The sequence below is a fragment of the Manacus candei genome, unplaced genomic scaffold (genome assembly GCF_025592945.1).
Source record: "Manacus candei isolate 608988 ecotype Guabito, Panama unplaced genomic scaffold, ASM2559294v1 h1tg000023l, whole genome shotgun sequence".
In the NCBI taxonomy this organism is placed as follows: domain Eukaryota; kingdom Metazoa; phylum Chordata; class Aves; order Passeriformes; family Pipridae; genus Manacus; species Manacus candei.
Genome location: NW_026138071.1, coordinates 1,195,645 through 1,216,204, shown reverse-complemented (window position 1 = coordinate 1,216,204; position 20,560 = coordinate 1,195,645). Strand labels below are relative to the sequence as shown.

The following is a 20,560-nucleotide window of genomic DNA, read 5'->3' as shown; positions in this document are numbered from 1 at the left end:
GCCTCTTCCCCTCGGGCCAGGGAGCATCATCACTTCTCTGCAGAACTGTTCCTCCTGCTCCAGCATCCCAGGTGTGTGTTGGGCAGACACAGTGGGTGAAGAACACTGACCTGCATCACTCTGACAGCCCTGCTCATCCAGGTCCTGCTGGCTCTCGCTGTGGGGCTTCGTGGTCTCATCCCAGCTGTACTGAACTGGGGCAGCATCATGATGGAGATCCAGGAGAAAGCTGTCTTGTAATGTCTGCTTGGCTGGCTTCTTCGCCTTTTGTTTGGCCTTTCGGGTTAAATTCTCAGCTCCTTCTTTTTTGCAAGTACCTGACTCACTACAGAATGGTTTAAAAATCTGGTCCATGTCTTTTTTGAACTCCAGCAAGGTTCCATTTGATCTGCTTTGAGTTACTCCATCTGCTGCACGGCTTGAGGGCTTGTTGAAAATTAAAGGTTGGGAAGAGTGAGCAGGTCTAGCAGTTCCCATCTGGATCTCGTCAGGCTTCTGCTGAATGTTGTGGCTCAAGGAGACAGAGAAATAGCAATAGTCTACAGCAGTATATGTCAACATGTAGTTGATGGTGACTATGGGAGCAAGAACATTTACTTGCCCAATGAAGACAAAAGCCATAGTGATGAAACTTGTTAAGAAAATCGCAGCCACTGGAGTCTTGTTGGGGCCTTTCTAGTTCATAAATAAAATAAAATTACATTTAAATTAATAACCATGAACCTTGCCATGAGGATTCCCCACTTGCTCAGCTGCCATGGGTGGTTACCTGGGTTGTCTGCAAAGTACCCTCTTAGTCATGAAATACATGCATGCATGTGCAAACAGAGGCTTACAGGCCTAATAAATTAAAGAATAGGCTGGAAGCCAAAAGCTGTTGAGCTCCCACCTCATCCCTGAGCCTTACTCAAGCTTTGTCTTTGGAAAATTCATCCACTCTCACTTGTATCTCCATGGTAAAACAATGTCATTAAAGCAGCAATAAACCTTCAGAGAGATTTGCAGGGCTTATGGGAAGTCTGGCAATAAAATGTGTTAATTAGAGTTAACTGTTCATCTCTAATTATTCTACAGGACTCTGCATGGCTGCCTACCCCAAAGGCTCCTGTATGCTGCCCTTGGAAAAGCTTTGACTGCCACGGTCAAGGAAGCTCTGCCTGCACAGAGCGGTGCCACCTTCACATCAGCAGCTTCTGGCCCTGCCCTGACACACAGCTGAGCTAAACCCATGGTCTGCTGAGTCTCTGCACATGGGGTTTCCCTCCTTTAACTCACCCAAGCTGCATCTACCCAACAGCAGGAGGAAAGCAGCAGTGAGGTTGGGCAGGAGGGATGCTGGAGGGTGGGAGTCAGCCCCCAGCAATGCCAGGCGTGTGTTGGGAAAGCAGGCAGCCAGGAGAAACATCACCTGCTCCTCTCCTTTGGGAAGGGGTGGAGGCAGGGAAAGGAGGAGATAAAGAGAGAGAAAGCAAAGAGCATTAGAGGTGGAAATACTTCAGCCTTCAGTTCATGAACTGAGCCCAGGTCTAACATGCCCTTCCTTGGACCAGGCACCGTGTTGCCATTTTGCCACCTGAGAAGCCTATGCAGGCTGTGTAAAGACCTTGCTGGAAAATATCTTACAAAATATGCTAGGTTTTCACTTACTGCATTTACTTCTTTAATAAACACACAGCTCGAATTGAAACTATTTCTATTTCCTTCCCTCTTATTTATTAGCAGAAAGGGGGACCAGTTCTGGACCGTTACATCTTTTCAGAATGAATAGAAATATATCTCTGGGACAAAGGAACACAGATCTCAGAAAGCATCTTCAGTATCAGAAAGATGTACTGAGATGGGGAACAGATGGAATGATCTCATGATGCCTCTGGCTTGGGTTTAACTCTACAGAAAACATTTGTGTCCTTCCCATCAGCTGAGGTTTTGGTGACCACACTTTCTTCAAAGAATAACTGATGTGGTACAGAAGGGTAAGGACAAATTAGATGTATTTACTCTCCATAAACCAAATGTAAACAATTTTCAAGGTGACAGAGAGAAGAAAGGGGCAAAAGTGATCTGTCTTTGATTTCTCACCTCTTTTTGAGCCCTTCCCATCAAGGCACTCTGCCTGGAGTTCACTGCAGAAAATTTGACAGAAAGACAGAAAACTATCAGAGCAGAGAGGGAATCAACTTTCCAGTCACCTTTGATAAACCACTGAGAATTTCACAAGGGTTGCCAAGTGGAGAACAGCCTGTTCTGGGATCACCTGAAAACTGCCTTCAGGAGCTGGAAGTTTTTGCTGTTGTTATTGTTCCTACTTTCCCTATAATTATTACTATTTATTATTATTGCTATTATTATGACTTTTATCTTAGCAAATTACTTTGAGAAACATAAAACAGTGGATAGAAAATTATTATATTAATAAACATTTAAATATTTTAAAACATTCATAAATACCACTATTGTAAAATATTTTTCTGTATTTACAAGGTGCTCTGGAGGAGCAGAGCACCATAAGGCTTTTCCAGCCACTCCACACACAGTTAGGTATTGCAGGTTATTGAGAGTCATGGAATTATTTTCTCCCTCTCCAGAATAATGGAAAATCATAAGAAATTGTTTGCTCTGGATGTATAACCCAAGACTACAGTCCTTGGTGACTGATACCTTGACTGATATCAGTAGAATGACTCATGAATGAAGATTATTCATGAGGACAAGGGAAAAGCTTTTTGTCATATTCCAAGCAAGACTTTGTTTGAAAGCATATCTAAAGCTTAGATGTCCCCTAACTTAACCTTTCAAATTTATTCTTTGTTTTTATTTAATAGTGTCCAAAAGGCACCTTATCTTACAAAGAAGAGTCCTCTTCTCCAGTGCACAGAGACTGAATCCACAGCACCATGACTAGTCACATCCTCAGCTATGAGGTTACCACAGAGGACAGGAACAGCTCAAAGAAAGTGTGCAGGAAAGAATAAGAAAAAAGAAAACAGAAAAAAAAGGTAAACAGACAGTTACCATCCATTTCACCAAGTGTCAAGACAAAATTTGAGGCTTCTGCCCTGGACAGAAGGGCAGAGAAGAGCTAGGTACTTCCTTTGGTCATGGTCAGGATCAGCACCATGTAGATAAGGTGTTTGCAAAAAATATCCAACAGGCAAAGTTATACCGTAAGTGGCTGTTTTACTGTGGACATCTTGAAGAAGTGGGTCAGAGGGAGGGAGGGGACCTCAGGAACAGCTGTCCATGTGTGGCAGGACAGACAGACCCAGGCTGGGGCACAGAGGTGGGTGAGCAAAATGCCAGGGAGAAGCAGAGCTGCTCCTGCACAATGACACACCCTGTGGGAGGGCTCAGGGCAGGGAAAGGACCACAGGCAGCTGGATGCCTTGCTTTTTTCATGAAACCACCCATTTCCTGGCTTTTCTGCCTATGCATAGGATACTGGATCCTGAGCCTTCCCCTCCTTGCATTTCACACATCCCTCATCTCACTCTACAGACACATCTCGGGTGCTTAAATTCAGGTGAAGTTTTGACAGCAATCGCAGAGAAGGGATGACTAACCCCATGTCCAAGGAAGGTGAGCATAGGGATCACATTCTCCTGGGCAATGCACTGCAGGATCCTCGGTGCTCCATACAGCCCTCCCATGCAGGAGGCCAGGGATGAGATGTACAGCCCTAGCAAAAACAAAAAACCCACCAAGGATACCTGGAGGAAGCAGAGAGAATGCAAAGTTGATTATATTGTCCTTTAAAGACCCCCGAGCAGTCTTAAATACACGTATTTTAAGAGATCACATATATTTTGTAACATTGTTAAATGAACAGAGAGAGCCCTGGGAAAGCAACTATTTAATTGGTCTGTGGTAAAAAGTACAAGCAATTAATACAGGAAAATTATCCCATAAAAGTAATTTAATACTGAACATCCTGTACCGACAGAGACATTTTACAAGCTCATATCCAAGAAATTCTTTGTCACTTGGAGCAATTGCAGCAAAGCTGCAGCTATTAGATTCCCCTTAAGTAACTGGAAGTGAGTTTATTTCAGGAGAGATCACTTATATACAGAGCACATCATACAGGAAAAGCTGCCCAGGCTTCCAACCATCCAAAACAGGAAGACAAACCCCTGCGTCTCAGAGGGGAAAACCAATCCTGAAAGAAAACCCACAGTAAAACCAAATCAAAATTGCCACTTAAATAAATGGCATCTCAAAAAACATGCTCCAAAGGATATAATACAATGACCTTATTTTCCTGTCTTCGATGAGAAAAGAATTTCCTTTGGCCAACATGAAACTTTAAAAAAAAAAAATCTTTAAAGCCATAGTGCTAACAAGGCTGGGTTTAGAACTGGTTTCTGGAAAGCATCCTTTCAGTCTGGGAGTATCTCCTGCAGGCATGGAGGAAAAGGAAAGGCAGTTCTTGGTCTGTCACAGAGAAGCAAGGACAGGGGTCCCTCTAAGCAGGTCCCACTGTCAAGAGCTGCAAGCACAGACAGCACATCTAAAAAAGCCCACCCAAATACACAAACCCCCACAATATGAACATTGTGAAAGAAAGCTTTGAAATGGGAGTGCTCCTTGCACCACTGTGTAAGGACATGGACAGTCACAACTAAGGAAACTAAGGTCTAGGGTCACCTGAGCCATCCCCAAGTCCTGCAAGACCACACAAGTCTGACAGCCAGCAGCCAGGCACAAAGAGCAGCAAGGTATGGGGGTAACACCAGCACTAAGGCCAGGCAGAGAGAAAAACCCTGCCCATACTCCACTGAAGCAAGTGCTGGAGGTGCAGACAGACTCTGCAGCAGAGAATGCCAGCAAATACAGGCGCCCTGCATCCCACATGTCTTTTGCTGTCACCCCTCCTGTCAAGGAAAGAAGGTGAAAAATGAACACTGGTTCTCCTAGGTTCTGCCCCTGTTGAAGTCAGGTGGCACATTCTTTATTAGAAGGAATTACAAAAATCCACATGGCTAAAGATGAGTCAAGCAACATCTGGCTTTTTCCTGTCTATGAAATCTGCATGCAGCAAAAAGGAGATTGGGTAAAAAAACATAAAAAGTTCATTGTTTGGGGAAGGCATGTAAAATCAATGTCACAATCCAGAACTGTACAAACTTCCTACCACAACATTGCCTTTCCCCATGAAAATCCACTTGGCTTTGTGAATTTTATCTTGTGGGACAGAAGAAACCTGAGGCAAAGATGAGCAGATATCAGCTGCCATTAGACCAACAGACACTCAGTGGGAATCTTCCCTTCCCTCCCCTCTAATCCTACCCTGCTCTGAAAAATACTTGGAATAAACAAACAGTTGTGCCAGACATCATATATTATTTTAGCTGCTAAAAATGCTCGCATTTAAATGTGCTACTTGACATTCAAATCAGGGTTAGAGGGGAAGAGTCCCTTTCACTGAGGCTGATGAAAGGGTTTGCTGTGGGTTTTGAACACAGGGAGTGTGAATATATTGCAAGGAATTGGCACTTGGAGCTCATTAGAAGTGAAATTACTGAATCTCATTTTTATGTTTAAAAAGACAAACAAATATTGTACCAAGAGAAGCAGCCAAGCACTCGCTCACCTGTGAGTGACAGAAAGGGAGAGTTTGGAGGAGTAATGATCTCTCCCTCCTCCCTCTCTCCGATGTAATTAAAATCTAAAGCAGTTAGATAGCTTAAAGAAGCAACATGAATATTGGGATTGCATATTTGGTTCATTCAGTACTAGGGAGACAAAACCTGAAGAAGCTTTTTCTTTTTTTTTGGGGGGGGGGGTGTTTGCTTGTTTGTTTTTTGTATTTATCACTATTAAATATCTTCTCACTCTTTACTAGGAGATTTTTCATCTCCTCCCTAGGGGTTTTGAAGTTAAAACACAGCTTTAACAATCTCTTTCTCTTCAGCTGATTCATTTAAATCTGATTCTTTTTGTTACTACACTTTTCACCCACTAAGTCACTGATGAACAAAGAGGATGCCTTAGAGAAGGTAGGCTCATTCTTTTTTACCCTGAAACAGAGATTTTTTTTTTTTACCTTAGCAGGAAGTGGCAGAGCCCCACCAACAATCTGGAGTTTATTTGGGGGGCTGGAAGAAGTCTAGAGCTAAAATTACTTAGAAAACAAAGCCAGGGTTTTAAATTGACATTTTAGATTAAAAACCATGTTACAAATAAAATAACACAAGCTTCTCAACTTCAAATTAATCACAAGAAATTGTGTCAAATACAGTGAGCCCATGATTTTGGATAATAACCAAATAACAGAAAATTAGCCCTTTTATATCCCATTCAAGGTAAGACAATGGCACACACCAAAATCTTTTGCTCTCCTTTTAAAGGCCTGCAATGGTGAGACGTAGCATGTTACACTACAAACCTCCCTCGTGCACAGACACCCGTGTGGAACGTCTGGAGTTTAATAATCCTATTGCTTGCCCTGCAATTACAGCCTGCTAGATATGGAAATGTGAGCTTCGCTTGACTTAGTAAAGATAAGCAGGGGAGTTCTTTAGAGATTTCAATTTGGTCTAAGCTTTCACACACGAGAAAGGATACACTGAATAAAATACAGCATTTATCATTAGACCACATTAGCATACTTTAGCTCTTAAAGCTATTGCTTGGGTGATAATGCCAAGATTCAGCTGGAGAATGCAAAGCTATTCAAATCAATTGTACACTGGGATTTGCAATAGGGAAATCCCCCTGAATTTTAATGAGGGATGCGTACCCAAATTCCTTAGGCTTTTGAAAAATTCAAGCGTTCAGCAAGGCAGATGACAACCTAAAAGCACCACTCTCTAAAACCATGCTGGGTTATTCGAACAACTTACCTTCTCTGCTATCATGAAGTCATAGCGCAGTGACTGACGGGTACAAATGGCTCCCAGCAAAAAAACAAAGACCATGTACAGAAACCACCTGCAAACAACAAAAATAAACATTTTTTTCCCCCCAGCAAGACAAAGCCATTGAACATTCTGCTCACTAGGAGAGCCAGGAGACAGTCAAGTTGGGTCTTGCATGACTCTGCATGGTTCCTGCATGATTTAGCTTCAGGGCTAAATTTAATACTGGTCCTTATTACCCACTATGATGTGCTAGGGACAGCTGCAGCAGAACTGTATGGTAACCCCTGAGGGGAAGCCACCAGCACTCTTGAGGTGTGCATGGAGAAATATCCCAGTCCTGGGGACATACCTTTTAGTAGGGCCTGCAGCAACAGGACAAGGGGTAATGGTTTTAAACTAAAAGAAGGTCAATTCAGACCAGCTATAAGGAAGAAATTTTCTACGATGAGGGTGGTAAAACATGGGAATAGGCTGCCCAGAGAGGATGCCCCATCTCTGGAAACATTTAAGGTCAGAATGGATGGGGCTCTGAGCAACCTGATCTAGTTGAAGATGTCCCCTCTCATTGCACGGAGGTTTGGCTAAATGGCCTTTTAATGTTCCTTCCAGCCCAAACCATTCTGTGATTCTGTGTTCTGCAGGTACACAGGTCCCCCCATCCGGCAGTAGTGTTACCAGCGCAGCCAGTCTGCTCTGCAGCCTCGGTTATGATCCTTCTCTGGGGTCTCTGGCCCTTCCAGTACTCAGCTGGGGGGATAAGTTAGTCTGTCTGTAAAGCCCAGACAGCAGAGATGGGAATCACATGGCCATGAATAGCTGGGTATCTGTTATGCTCCTGCGTCCTGTGGAATCCCCCCACTTAAAACAAGCACCAATTTCACCAGGAATCCTTCCAAATTTTGAAGATCCTTCCTTCCTGACTGAACCTTGGTACACAGTTAAAAGCAATAATTTCAAAGGTAATTTAGGTGGCAATAAAAGCAGGCAGGAAAACCTACCGGGGGGGAGGGTGTGTTAATATGTAGGAGTACTTTACTCCTAGAAAGTTGTATTTCTTCAGGGAGAGCATTACTTGGCTTGGATGCAGGGCTCCTCTGTTACCCTGGCCTTGCAGGTGGGTAGGTCATCTCACCTGTCTTTGGCCTCATTCTCCCAGTAATAAAAAATACAAATTTTTAATTATTATTTTCTATTTATATAGAGAAATAAAGAAAAAAAAAACATAAAACCCCCTCTGAAATCAACAGCAATAAATGACAAAATCACACACCCCAAGCCTTCAAGAACTCTGCATCCCACTCTGGGACAGCAAGGCTGCAGGAGTTCAACCATTCCAACACCAACACACATTCCACCCAGCAGAGGAAGGACATTAAACAAAGATTTTCTCTAACCCACCCAGACTACGTGGTGGTAATGGATGATAATTTGAATGAGAGCCACACTTTAATTTTCCAGATGGCTGAGTAATACAAGGTTGATGGAAACGTGAAATGGATTGGTCACACCCAGGGCTGTCTCCAGAGTAAATTTTCCCCGATCTGTGACTTACGAGGTGCCAATAGCAGCCAAAGACCCCAGAGGGATGTTGGTGGGAGGATTCCGGAGATCTCTACTCATGTCGAACCCAACCATCACACCTGTATTTTGCAGACATAAGTGCAATTTAGAGTCAAGAGAAGTTATAGTACATATAATACACATTAAAATATGTAATATAATTTAGTCAATCAGTTCATTGATTGATTCAGAGTAGTAACTGTATCACTTCATTGCACTGCCACACAAACGAATACTGGCCCCCATGGATTGCTTGGTAAGAAACTGTGCCTTTCATAGAACCAAGCCACTTCTAACACATCAAAGAACCCTTTGTCCAGTTTGAACAACGCTGGGCAGGGGAAAAGAAACAATATCTGAACAAAACCCATCTTATCTTAATACAAACCTCACAGATGACAATGTAGCCCAATTGTTGAAAAGAAAAATGCCAGTGTTCATCACGGCAGCACATGTAGCAGGTGGTACTACCCCCGGACCAAATCCATTACAGGTCCCTGCATTCATGGGGGACAGCCACCCTTACAGAACAGCCTGTCCTGTCCATGTTGAGTGATGATCACATGCACATTTAGCAGAGGGAATAACAGTGCTCTCTGCACGTAGGTGGCACCTTCCAGCCAAGGGATCTGCTTTGGAAGTAGGCATTATCTCTACTTTCCAGATAGGAAAACAGAAACACTGAGAGGGCAAGTGATTGTCCCAGCGTCACGTAGAAAACACATGGCAGGACTAAGAATAAAGTACTGAACTGTTATTTTAGGCCAGAGTACAGGGTATTATACAATCAGGGAGAGTCCTTAGCCTAAAAAATTACCATCTAAAGATGCAAGAAAAGGAAATGGGATGAAGTAAAATATTAGAGCCTCCACATTAAGACTAGAAACCCAAGGTACAGAGTGGTTAAGAGGCTTTGTCCAGGGTTGAAGGAGGAGTCATACCAGCCTTGTCACGTTATCCCAAAAGTTTTCCTAGAAGACTGTAGGTATCTGCTATAAATAATAAATAAATAAATAAAAATCTGTGATTTAAAATCATGACGAGAATTGGGACAATTTGAAGGCAGGACCAAAGAGCCTCTTTAAGATGTGACTTCTGCCCATCACCATCCCACACCTCAGATGTCAGACAAATGTCTCCATAACGACACGTGGGCCAGGAGCCAGCCAGCAGTGCTGATGGAATGGTCCTCCCAAGATGAAGGATAAACAGAAGTCATGGGACAAATCTCAAGATAAAGGGGACAAACACAGATCAGCCAGATGGATGCCTTCCCTATTACCTACAGACCTTGCATGGCCACTGATAGGCTGCCAACAGGGCACAATGGCTGGGTTGCCAATCAAGGAACAGGAACTTGTCTCTGTTCTGTCTCAGGCTTTGCTGTGCATCTTCATAGCTCATCACCTCATCTGCTCCATGGAAATCATAACACTTCCTCTCCTCACTGCGCTGCTGTGAGGATAGCACATAGATGAGCACAAGGCACCAACCTGTTGCCAAACACATCCATGGCTTTATTTGTTTATTAATAATACCTTTTCCTTGTTCATCTCTCTTTCTTCCCCTTGATCAGTCCACTCACCAGCCATCTTTTTCTGTCATCTCCACCCTGGAGACAGAGCACCAACAGCCACTCCCTGGTCCCCACAGAATCCTGGCATTTCTCAGCTTCTGGAAGAGCTTTTCCTCCAGATTCAGACCAGATTGACACCATACCAAAAGCATTACAAATCAAAATGAGTTCCTTAATTTTCCCCTGGAAGACTATTTTGTGGATGTATTTCTGAACAGCACAGCTAAAAGCCTGTCAACTGCTGTAGCTTTCTCTAGATAAAGCATCCAAGACCTATTCAAGCCCTGTCCCTTTTAAGCAGTTACACAACAGGCTTAGCTGGAGGTGAAAAAAGTTAGGCAGAAGTCCATGGAAATGGTCACAAATATCATGCTAAACAAAGTCTCTGTGAAGCACTCTTGATGACACACTACTTTGCCATTCAGGGACAAAGCAGAAAGCTGAGAATACTCTGATTTTTTCTTCCAAAGGGAGCAAACTATTGTCAGGAGGACAGATGTTAATCTCATGTGCCTCTTTGCCAAGTCTCTCAAACATCTGGCACCACCTTTAAATCTTACATCTTGAGCTTTACTCACCTCTTCCTCATCCAAAGTCCTGCCTCAGCAAAGCACCAAGGAAACACCAAAACAGCATTTTCTGGACTGAACTTGAAGAAAGTTGAAGAGGTGAGTCATCAGCACAGCGGTGTCTGCACAGCCCGGGCTGCCTCACTGCCTCCCTCCCACGGACCCACGCACACTCGGGAGCAGCCAGGAGATGACCTGCCAGAGCCCACATAAAGAGGATCTGGAGACTGATGACTGACCTGCTGTGCAATGATCAGGGGTCAGATCCAGGCCACTGCTCATCATTAGCTTCTGCCACGGCCCCCAGGAGGTCACCACAGTCTCATGGCTTCCAGGGCCAAAGGCCAAGGCCATCATAGAGGGAACCAACACAGATATTCTGAGCCACTCAAGCCAAAGCCATCTCCTCTGTGCTGCAATTATGTCTCTGACCTGACTAGTACAAAAGTATTGGACAATCTGGTAGTACAGATGTATGGACAATGCCAAAGTCACCTCTTCATCACCACCCAAAAAGTAATTTTCCAGATGGGATGACTGCTCCCAAAGAGCAGTTCTAAGAAGGTCTTTTGTAAGACTAACCAATCCACTTTCCAATGACAGGACAACCTGATTAATTTTTAAAAAACACCATCCTAAACAATCTCCACCATCCAAAGCCTCTGACAGCCCCTGCCAGAGAACTGGTCTGACTTGCAAGAAGCCACAAAAAGCCTTGCCAGAGATTCTGGCTGCGTGACAGAGTAAAAACCCTACACTCGCGTATGAACCTCAACAACACAGAGAATTCAGGACGTTCCTTTCTTCAGACACAGGGAAGAAATCCCTAGGGAAATGGCCAATCCCCTCTGAACTCAATCAATCATATCTGTAGACTGTTCACAGAGAAAATTATCCACCTCTCTGTTTCAACGAGATAGCAGGCTGGATTTTCCACACTGGCTATTATCTTACAGAGCAGCAGATAATGACAAAGCTTCTGGACAAGGAAGCATGAAAACACAGTCAACCCAGCCAGGAAATTATGGTTGAGACGGCCTGTACATTGCTGCTATTCCCAGTGTAATCTGGCTCTGGGCATCATCCAGGTGGTGGATACATGCAGGACGGGACCACCTACATTGTCTGTTAGACACTATCACCAGCTCCACCAGCTCTGGTTTCTAACTCCACCAGCTATAGTTTATGACTGCAGATATGATCGCTTGCAAACACCCATTGCATTTTTCAGTGAACTTACTATAAAATATAAAAGGTTTTTTTTTTTCCTTCACCCAAGAGATGAAGAATGGAAAATGTTAGATAAGAATTGTAGCTAATTTTTTTAAAGGGCCAACTTCTCCACTGATGTAAGCTGGCACCTCTCCATGGACTTTAATGGAGTTGTGCCAGCTTACATCATCTGATAACTTAGCCCAAAGCTTCTAAATCTATTTGCTGTCATTTTGCAAGTGCCAAATATGGTTTATTTCAGAACTGGTTTCAGTACGATGATACTTTCCACTACCACCGCTTCAAATGACAAGTTACTTTCTTGTATCGCATGACAACACACTTCTTTCATTAGACAGAAAACCTTGGGGATTTTGTAGAAAAAGAAAAACATTTCTTGCACAACAGAAATGACATTTATCTTCATTTTAAAAATGCATTGATGGCTGCATGGCTGCTGCTGGGAGCTGACTGTGGGCAGGCAGCTCCCAAGACTCTCTCCCTGTGCTGGGTAGTTTGCTGTTTGCCTGTCACAGCACAGTAGCAAAACATGTGCATTAAGAAGGTACTTATAAACATGTAGAAAAACCTCTGCTTAATGCACATCATCTCTATAGGGGCATGTTCACATCTGAGTATCTAGTGAGTACTTCGGTCTTTTTGACTGAAACCAGCAAATCTGAGTCTTCCATGCCCTTTTAGGCCAGCTCTAGATGTATATTTTTGATCGCTCAGCAACTTCTCTGTGATTAAATGACAAACTTGGGGGAATAAAGCCAGCTGCACTGCACATCCAACTGAAATGGTTTAAACAACTATTACCCAGGGAGCAAACAGAGCAGCCTCTGCTTACCAGCACTCAATCGTAAAACCAGGATAACTTCACTCGCGTTGCCGGAGTCATACCAATAAAATACAGGGAAATAGAAAACAACCCGACCTGGAGCAAAACAATCCAAGGAGGACGGTTGTAGGAGGCAGCATGTTGCTACTGGTCTACAACAGGCTGGGATGACCATCCCATGCCCTCCAGTTGAAGTATCCCCCTGACAGCTCCTCCTGCCTGTTTGGTCCCGGCAAGGGTCTCCCCACAAGTCCTGCTCCCCTCTCCTGAAGTGGCTGCCACTCTTTCCTTTCATAGCTACCAGCCTGCATTTCAAAAGTTTCTGTTTCTCTGTTATTTCTGGTGGAAACAGGCAACTTCATACCACTTTTCAGTACATCCCAGAGACCGAACAAACCAGTTGAATTCAGACAACCATTTCTAGTCAGAGAGGAAAAAGCTTATCCTGAAGAGATCAAAATAGTTTCACTTCAAAGAGGAACATTTCATCTCAGAAAAGCGCAAACAATTTGTTTCACAATTTCCTAAACATTTTTTTTAAAAACTTTGTTATCAAAGCAGCATCTTAAATTGTAAACTAGCATATGCTAAAAATTAAGAAGAGTAAACACAATATTTAATAACTAAAGATAAACAGAACATTGCTCTGGGTCAAAGAACTGTTTCAAAGTGGTTCAATGTAACCCTTCAAAACTAAATAGCATATTGTTTTGCTGGAACTCTCCTCGAATTTCTGTTTTATCTTAAGGCAAAGGATTTTGCTTCTAGTGCTTCAGCCAGGTCACTGTGGGGGTTCCAGAAGAGGTGGGTAGTTGGAGGTGACAGCCTGGGAGCAATGTTCACCTGTCCCTGTCATTCCTCACAGTCTGCATCCCACTGCCTGCCCTGCATCAGAGGCACTGGCAATCCCATCAAGTCTCACCAGACTCCTATTAATGCTCCTGCCAAGCCCATCCCTGAAATGTCATCTCCAATCTCACAGACCGCCTGTCCTGCTGGAAGGCTCTGGCTGCATCCAGACAGTGTCCACAACGCAGTGGGAAGCAGCTCTGCTCCACCAGGTAGGACCCCAAGCAACCCAGAGCCCCCTTTACAGCCCAGCATCCATCGCACCCCTGCTGTGGGGAGGAGGATGACAGCTACACTAGTGGGGTCAGATGGGGCCTGGGGGAACCAGCTCTCACTTACTGCCCCAGCCCGAGGAGATGTGGGCTTTGTTCCCAGCACTCACCAAAAATGGGCTCCCGATTTGTGATCTGTACCAGAGAAGTCTTGACTCCCATCCTAGAATTTTCTTAATCAGACCACAAACTCTTCCATGCAGAGCACCAAACACAACCCCACATTTTATGAGGCTCCTGATCTCTGCTACGAACAGCAATAACAAGAGCAATAACAATGTTATATGGTACTACTGCCACTGCTACTCCAAAGGAATAATTTAAATCCTATAAATAACCAAGCAATTAAAAAGAACACATGAAAAAGCTGTGTAACAACCAAAGTAATTATACATCATCCCAAACTGTATTTTCAGAGAATGTTTAACATTACTACTGGTATTACTACTGCTAACTAAACAGAGCGACAGGCTGCCAGGGCTTTAAATAAATTGTATCTATTAGCTTTGGCATTCTTCCTCGCAGCCAAGCATTAGCAGTGATGAAGAATCATTTAATATGGCTAATCACGGTAATTTTCTGCGCAGTCTTGTCATAACTATTCCTTCTTCTATAACCAATGAACTGGAAATAAACTATAACCAATGAACTCTGCTTTCTTGCACCAGAGGCAGAGCTCTCGAGGAAGGTCTTTTTCTCTGGCTGGGGGACTCAGGTGGGCCAGTCAAAAACGACAACAAAAAAGAGGGCAGAAGCCATTTTCTCCGTGGTGCCGATAGTTCAGGCCAGTGAGTTTTCCAAGAGGAAGTCTACAGAGAGGCAACAGCCACCCTAATAAGCTGGGAGAAAGGATTTCAAAGGATAATTTGAAGTCCTGCACTAGGTGCACCTGACAAAGTGACTTCTGCTACCAGACCATTTCTCCAGTCCCACCCGTTTCACAAAACCCTTTCATTTGTCTCCTTGTACTGCAGCAATTCTGCAAACAACTTCCAGCGAGTTGCTTAGAGCTAATCCTCTGAAAATTCATTCTGTAATCCAAGGATTCATCGCTATGGAAACTGCTTATAATCGGTACTTTTTATAGCTTAAAACACCCAGCATCAACAAAAGGTATTGTAACTCCAACTGATAGTTATTGCATTCCCACTGGAGATTGTCAGCTCTGGAAAGGGGACATGCATCTTTCTGCTAATTTAAGGGAATGTATAATATGAAGGCATCTAATTAAGTTCATGAATGAGAGCTCTGCCAACATACAAACATGAACCCATGATGCCATGCAGCAAGTGGTGGGTCAACATCACGAGCAGTGGCATCAGCCCAGCTCAGCCACCTACTGAGGTAAGGATGGAGGGAAAGTCCTCCTGTGCTCTTCCTACTCTCCCAGTGCAAACAAGTCACAAGGCTCATCTTATATGATAACTCATGCTCAGCCCTTTTAAAAAGGCTTGATATCTCGTGGCCTGACAGCATTGGCCAAGATCAGCGCCTGAACCTTGTCCTTGGCAGGGAAGGATTTACACCACATCAACCCACAGAGTTCAGCAGCAGTTTCCGATTTCAGAGATGGAAGAGCACATTCAAGTGAACAGGACAGGAGAGTACAAAATTTCAAATACTGGAGGGAAGCCTGAACATTTTAAATCAACCACGTGAGTCTGCTATGGGCAAGTGCAGTCCTGCTCGCTTCGCCTTGCAGCCCAGAGGAACTCCACTTGCTTCTGTTCACCTCTGAGATGTGCCTGTGGAGGGAAAGAGGGGGAGGACAAAACTTAACAGTACCTGTGGCAGCTGGGAAAAACACTCCAAAAACAGTGAAGAAGGACTCCCCCTGGCTGTAGTCTGGCAGCGTGTTGTTGGACATCAGCTCTGCGGAGTAGCCGACGAAGCCGTTCTCTGCAAAGACAGGGCGAGAGGAGAACCTCAGAAGCCAGCAAGGCTGCAGGAGACTCTCCAGCTGCTCTCAGCGACCACCCGTCCTCTCAACACACCAAACTGCAGCGGCTGCTTCCAGGGATCATTTGAAAGGATAACTATCAACTTACACGGTGGGGGGCGAAGGCAGAAAAGAGGTCCGTGTGGTTACGAGGTTGCAAGTGCCAAGGAAAGGCGCAGGGGTGCAGACCAGCACATGGAGAGGCACCACCAGGCTGGGCAGCTCCTGCCACACCAGAACATGGATTGTATGGAGTCCTGTCTCCAAGCAATCAGGGCATCTTCCTGTGAAACGTGGCTACTAAGGAAAACTGCCTAGGGGATCAGATATTACATTTTTAATATTATCTATACTTATTTATCCATGCCAATTTAATCTTCTTTCCAAAATGAGCAAAATGATGCTGCCATAAGACAACTGCAATTTTGAGCAAGCCCTCACACCATATCCCAGTGCTGCGTTCCTGTTAGTCAAGCTCTTGCACGGACAAGACCTGAGATGTGCCCATGCTGTGAAGCTGCTACCAACACAACCAATGTATACACTGGTTGCCAATGAACCGAAAGCCAAAAATACCGATTTGCTGCAGGGTGGTCTCTCCCCTACAAGATGACTCTCTCAGTGGAGGAATAAAGAACTCTAAAACTGCCCACTGCCTCATCATACACTTACCCTCCTGATGCCTTTGCTCTCCTGTTGCTGCATTAGCATCTCAAAATCTGGTCAAAACATGGGGTTGTGCAGCACAACCAGCCGCACTCCCCCGCCCCCAGTCTTCTGCAGATGATTATCATGGCACAACAAGGAGCAAATGTAGAGACCCTTGGCTGTGCCCCACTCCCCACATCAACTTCTGCCCTGTCTTTCTAAGTCACGCACAAAACCAAAAAGTTTTTACTTTCCAAACAAAAAGTTTTACAGAGGATAGGAGAGAGGGGAAAGCAATAGGCAGGACATCATCATCAGGCACCTCATCTACTCATACAAAATGGAGGATCCTACTCCCTCAGTTCACAGTGGAAGGATGAATCAAATTCTTCTACAAACCTGGATTTATTAGGAAGAGTTGAGTCTGACAGCTGACGTACCAGCAGGGCATTCACTAGGAAAGGTTTTAGATGCTTACAGATAGAAAAGATAGCTTATGATAGCTATAGGTTAAGGAATTAATGGATATGTCTATGAAATTCAAAATTTCATTTTCAATAGGCAACACTGCCTTTTAATGGAGTATCTTAATCTATGGAAACTTCTCCTCCCTGTCAGTACTCCAAATGGTCGTGCCAGCTGGGGCTGGAAGGTGAGGAAAGTCGGTTCCTTTTTTTCTCCTGCCACTACAATCTATTTCCACAAGACATGTGACTGCAGTAACCTGAATTTTCTCATTAGCAGGCAGGATGTTGTTTATGGCTGCACAGGGTGATGGCCAGAAATTAAAAAAAGACTCCATCAAAGCTGTCCCATGCCTCAAAGACAACATTAATAATGTTTGGACAATAGATTAAACCGGAAAATTAAATCAGAGCTCTGAACACAAGACATATCCATTTCAAGTCTCAGAATATAACTAACCACAGAGCTTTGAAGTTGTCACAGAAAAATCCTATAGATAATCAAAAGTTTCCTACTACATCTGCATTCATTGTGTTTCCCAAACATGGATGGAAACACACTGATAGAAGAGGTCTCCTGCTGCTAGGCTTTCTAAAAGCACTAGCTATCTCCACTAGGAACAAGTCCTAGATGAGATTTAAAGGGAATAAGCTCAGCACAACACACTGACCTCTGGACCTCACAGATGTCTGCAGAAAGTGCAGCTTCTGGAGAAATAAAGGGGGAATTTGTGTAGGCTGTATGTTCCTGTAAGACCAGACCCGAGTGCCTTCAACTGAGATCCACATCCATGATGGCACATGGGTTGGCTGCAAACCTCCCACCAAACTGCTCAAGGAAAATTTGGTCCTTGGCCAAGGGATTTTTCACAGAGTATGGGCTCCTCCTAGAAATGTTAATGTTTCATTAGTAAAACAAAAGAAGTGAGCAAAATATTCATCTCACCCCAAGAAGATCTGCAGGCCTTCTCCAACCTGTGCTTCGCAGCAGCACCATCAAATACATCTATGTCACTTGACAGAAGTTTGCTCCACTGATTCATAGAAGTCTCCCTTGAAGTGGACTCTATTCTCTCTTGATTGCTTACTCTCATATTTTCCTGTCTTTATCATTTAGGTTTCCCCTAACCACAAATTGTCCTTTTCACACCATTTTCCTAGTTTGTGGAGGTCATCTGAAGGCCTGACTCTCTCTGCCAGAGGCTGCATGTCCTTCCCAGCTGGGGGCCACCTTCAAACTGAATCTGCATATTCTCTTTAGCATCATCCAGGAAGCTAAGAAAAATGCCAAATAACACCAAACCAAAACCAGGCCCCTGCAGAACTTCACCAGGCACAGTGTCCTGCTTTGCAAGTAAACCATCTCCAGCTGGGGTCTTCCAGTGGTGTTTTGAGGCTATGTAATTCAAATGAGGCACTTTGGGTGCCTTCTGTTTCCTTCCTCATACAAAAGGCCAAGTATACAACCAGGCTGTATTTCCTGTGGTACTTTTTTGGCCATACTATGGCCACAGACTGACCATGAGACTCATGAGCCCAATGTCTGACCTGCATCTGTATGTATCTGACTGCTATTAATCTCAAGAAGTGAAATGATACCTTGTGCTCCATTCATTCCTATGTCCTTCCCTTTCCTACTTAATTCCCCAAAGCGGAAATCCTGGGTGAAAGAAACAAAGCCTGAAACCATGGCAGATGTCACTGGAACCACAGAAAACGACAGCCATGGATTTATTGAAAGAGCCACAGGATGTGCCTACATCTCTATCCCACTTCTGCTTCCTCTCCTCACGGCTCTGGCAGGTGAGAGGAAGCCCAGCCATTCCACATTTCCCCTGTATACAGAACCAGGAACTTTCTTGACTAATTAAAGAGAAGTTCATCCAAATGTTAGTTGTCATTGCAACCTCATTTCTCATTCAGTCACCCTCCTGTGAAGCAAATCTCACATCCCTTTTGATTGGTTTTGCACCAGGATTTGCAGTCGCCATCAATTTAAGCAAACTATGGGCACAGGAGCACAGAGCTGAGGACAACATCCTGGGAGTATCTCCAGCCTGCCCTCGTGCCTGCGACCGGAGCGAGTCATCTATGACCTTTCAGCTGTCATATTAATGGGACTAATTGTAGCTGACAGGGCAATTGGGCTGAAAATCATCCAAAACAACACAAGAATCAGCAACTGAGACCAATCGGTTAAACCAACAGAGCACTTGGTCAGTTGTTCACAGAGTCAATTATCCACATCCCATTGAAAGTGCACTTCAAAAGGACGAGCTTCGGAAGGAGGAGGGAAGGAAATGCGATAGGGCCTATATTTGGCACTCTGATCTCTAAACAAGGCAAGATCGTTTTATTAATTTTTCTTTTGTAAGATCTTTTTCTCCAGCTTACTGCTGGGTACATGAGATTCAAAACAGATTCCTCCCTCCTCGCTCATTACAAGATGTTTGTCTGACAAATTTTCCTCTCGATCAATTTATGCAACCCCACAGCTTCTAAATCCTGCCTTTAACGATCCTGCTCTCAGCTGGCTTGCAGAGGGCTGGAGCTGAAGTGCTATAAACAATCTTCCCCGTGACATGCTAGAAGAAAAGAATCCAGTTCCTTCTCTGTGCCGTGTCAGCCTTATGGGAAATGCACAATAAAGAGTGGTAACAATTTATTTTCATCATTAGATACTCAGTAAGGATAAAGCAAATAATGGGTTTCTCAAGTGGTTGAGCTGATATAAATAAACAATTGGGAAAAATTGACTTAGAGTAACATCTGAATTATTCCTGTGATTTTTCACAAATTAAGTAAGTCCTTTTAGTTGCCCATATTAAAATGATGTAATAAACAATAAAAAACATCTAGCAAGTTTGAAATGGAAGAGCTTCCAGGATGAGCATCCTCCATTTGCAAGCACAGGGGGACCACAGGAGGCTGCACACCAGCCTGATGCAGCCAGAGGAGAAGGAGGAAGATGGTCAGGACTCTCACATCCCTCCAGCCACCAGGGATGCCTGGGAGGAGGTACCAGTTTTCATCTGATTGCCACTGCTGCATTCCCCCTCTGCCCTGGCAGGTTTCCATGTTTGAGCTTTTCTTGCACTTTCTCCCACTTCTGACCCTGTGGAAGGGCATGAAAGCAGCCAAGGAGGTTTTTGGCACTCAAGACACCCCTTACAAGGGCAGCCCCTCCATGAGGCCCGGGGTTTTGGAGGGGGAACTCCAAGAGGCTGGAGAAGGGGCGCAAGGCGAAGCTGCGGTTACGCAGGGTCAGGCCATTATGCAACGGCACAGAGGACGATGGCGTTGCCAAGTTCCAGGCAACCTGGAGCTCATTACCGACTAGTCAAGTCTTGGCCAAATTCAATAAGCCTGTTCATAAGCTTAAGGTTAAGCAAAGCCTGGCACCGAGGCAGGGGCTAAATAATGCAAAAATGGAAAACCACCTTAAGAAACAGCTCCCAGAAGACAGTTATGTATTGCACTCTTCTTGTGATTAGAGATTTTAATTACAAAGGTGAATGCTGAAGGCTTGAAATGGTTAGTGGGTTTTTTTCTTTTCCTAAAGACGTGAACCCACACCTTCCTGCCTGGAAGGTACTTGCTGAGATTTGCTTTCAGAGGAACAGCTGGAAGTGTTTGTCTTGCAGCACATTTCCTAGGTCTGATCTCAGCATTTTCGGGATCCTGTGTGATGTAAGACATGGAGAGCCAAAGAGTAATTATATATCCTTGGCATAATTATCTCTGGTCTCTCTCTTTTTCCCATTTCT

The 20,560-nt window shown here is 44.2% G+C and overlaps 1 protein-coding gene across 2 annotated transcripts in view; it reads right to left on the bottom strand.

Moving 5' to 3' along the window:
* Positions 1-20,560, bottom strand: part of SLC12A8 (solute carrier family 12 member 8) — a 51,995-nt gene that overhangs the window by 8,393 nt on the left and 23,042 nt on the right. For both annotated transcript variants that reach the window (XR_007904417.1, XM_051786810.1), the window contains exons 6-10: positions 15,528-15,641; positions 8,413-8,500; positions 6,843-6,930; positions 3,561-3,707; positions 111-675 (exon numbers count right to left, since the gene is read on the bottom strand). Coding sequence is in view for 1 of the 2 variants with exons in the window: in XM_051786810.1 (XP_051642770.1) it covers positions 111-675; positions 3,561-3,707; positions 6,843-6,930; positions 8,413-8,500; positions 15,528-15,641 (1,002 nt within the window). In the remaining variant the exon portion in view is untranslated. The remainder of the gene's footprint in view (positions 1-110; positions 676-3,560; positions 3,708-6,842; positions 6,931-8,412; positions 8,501-15,527; positions 15,642-20,560) is intronic.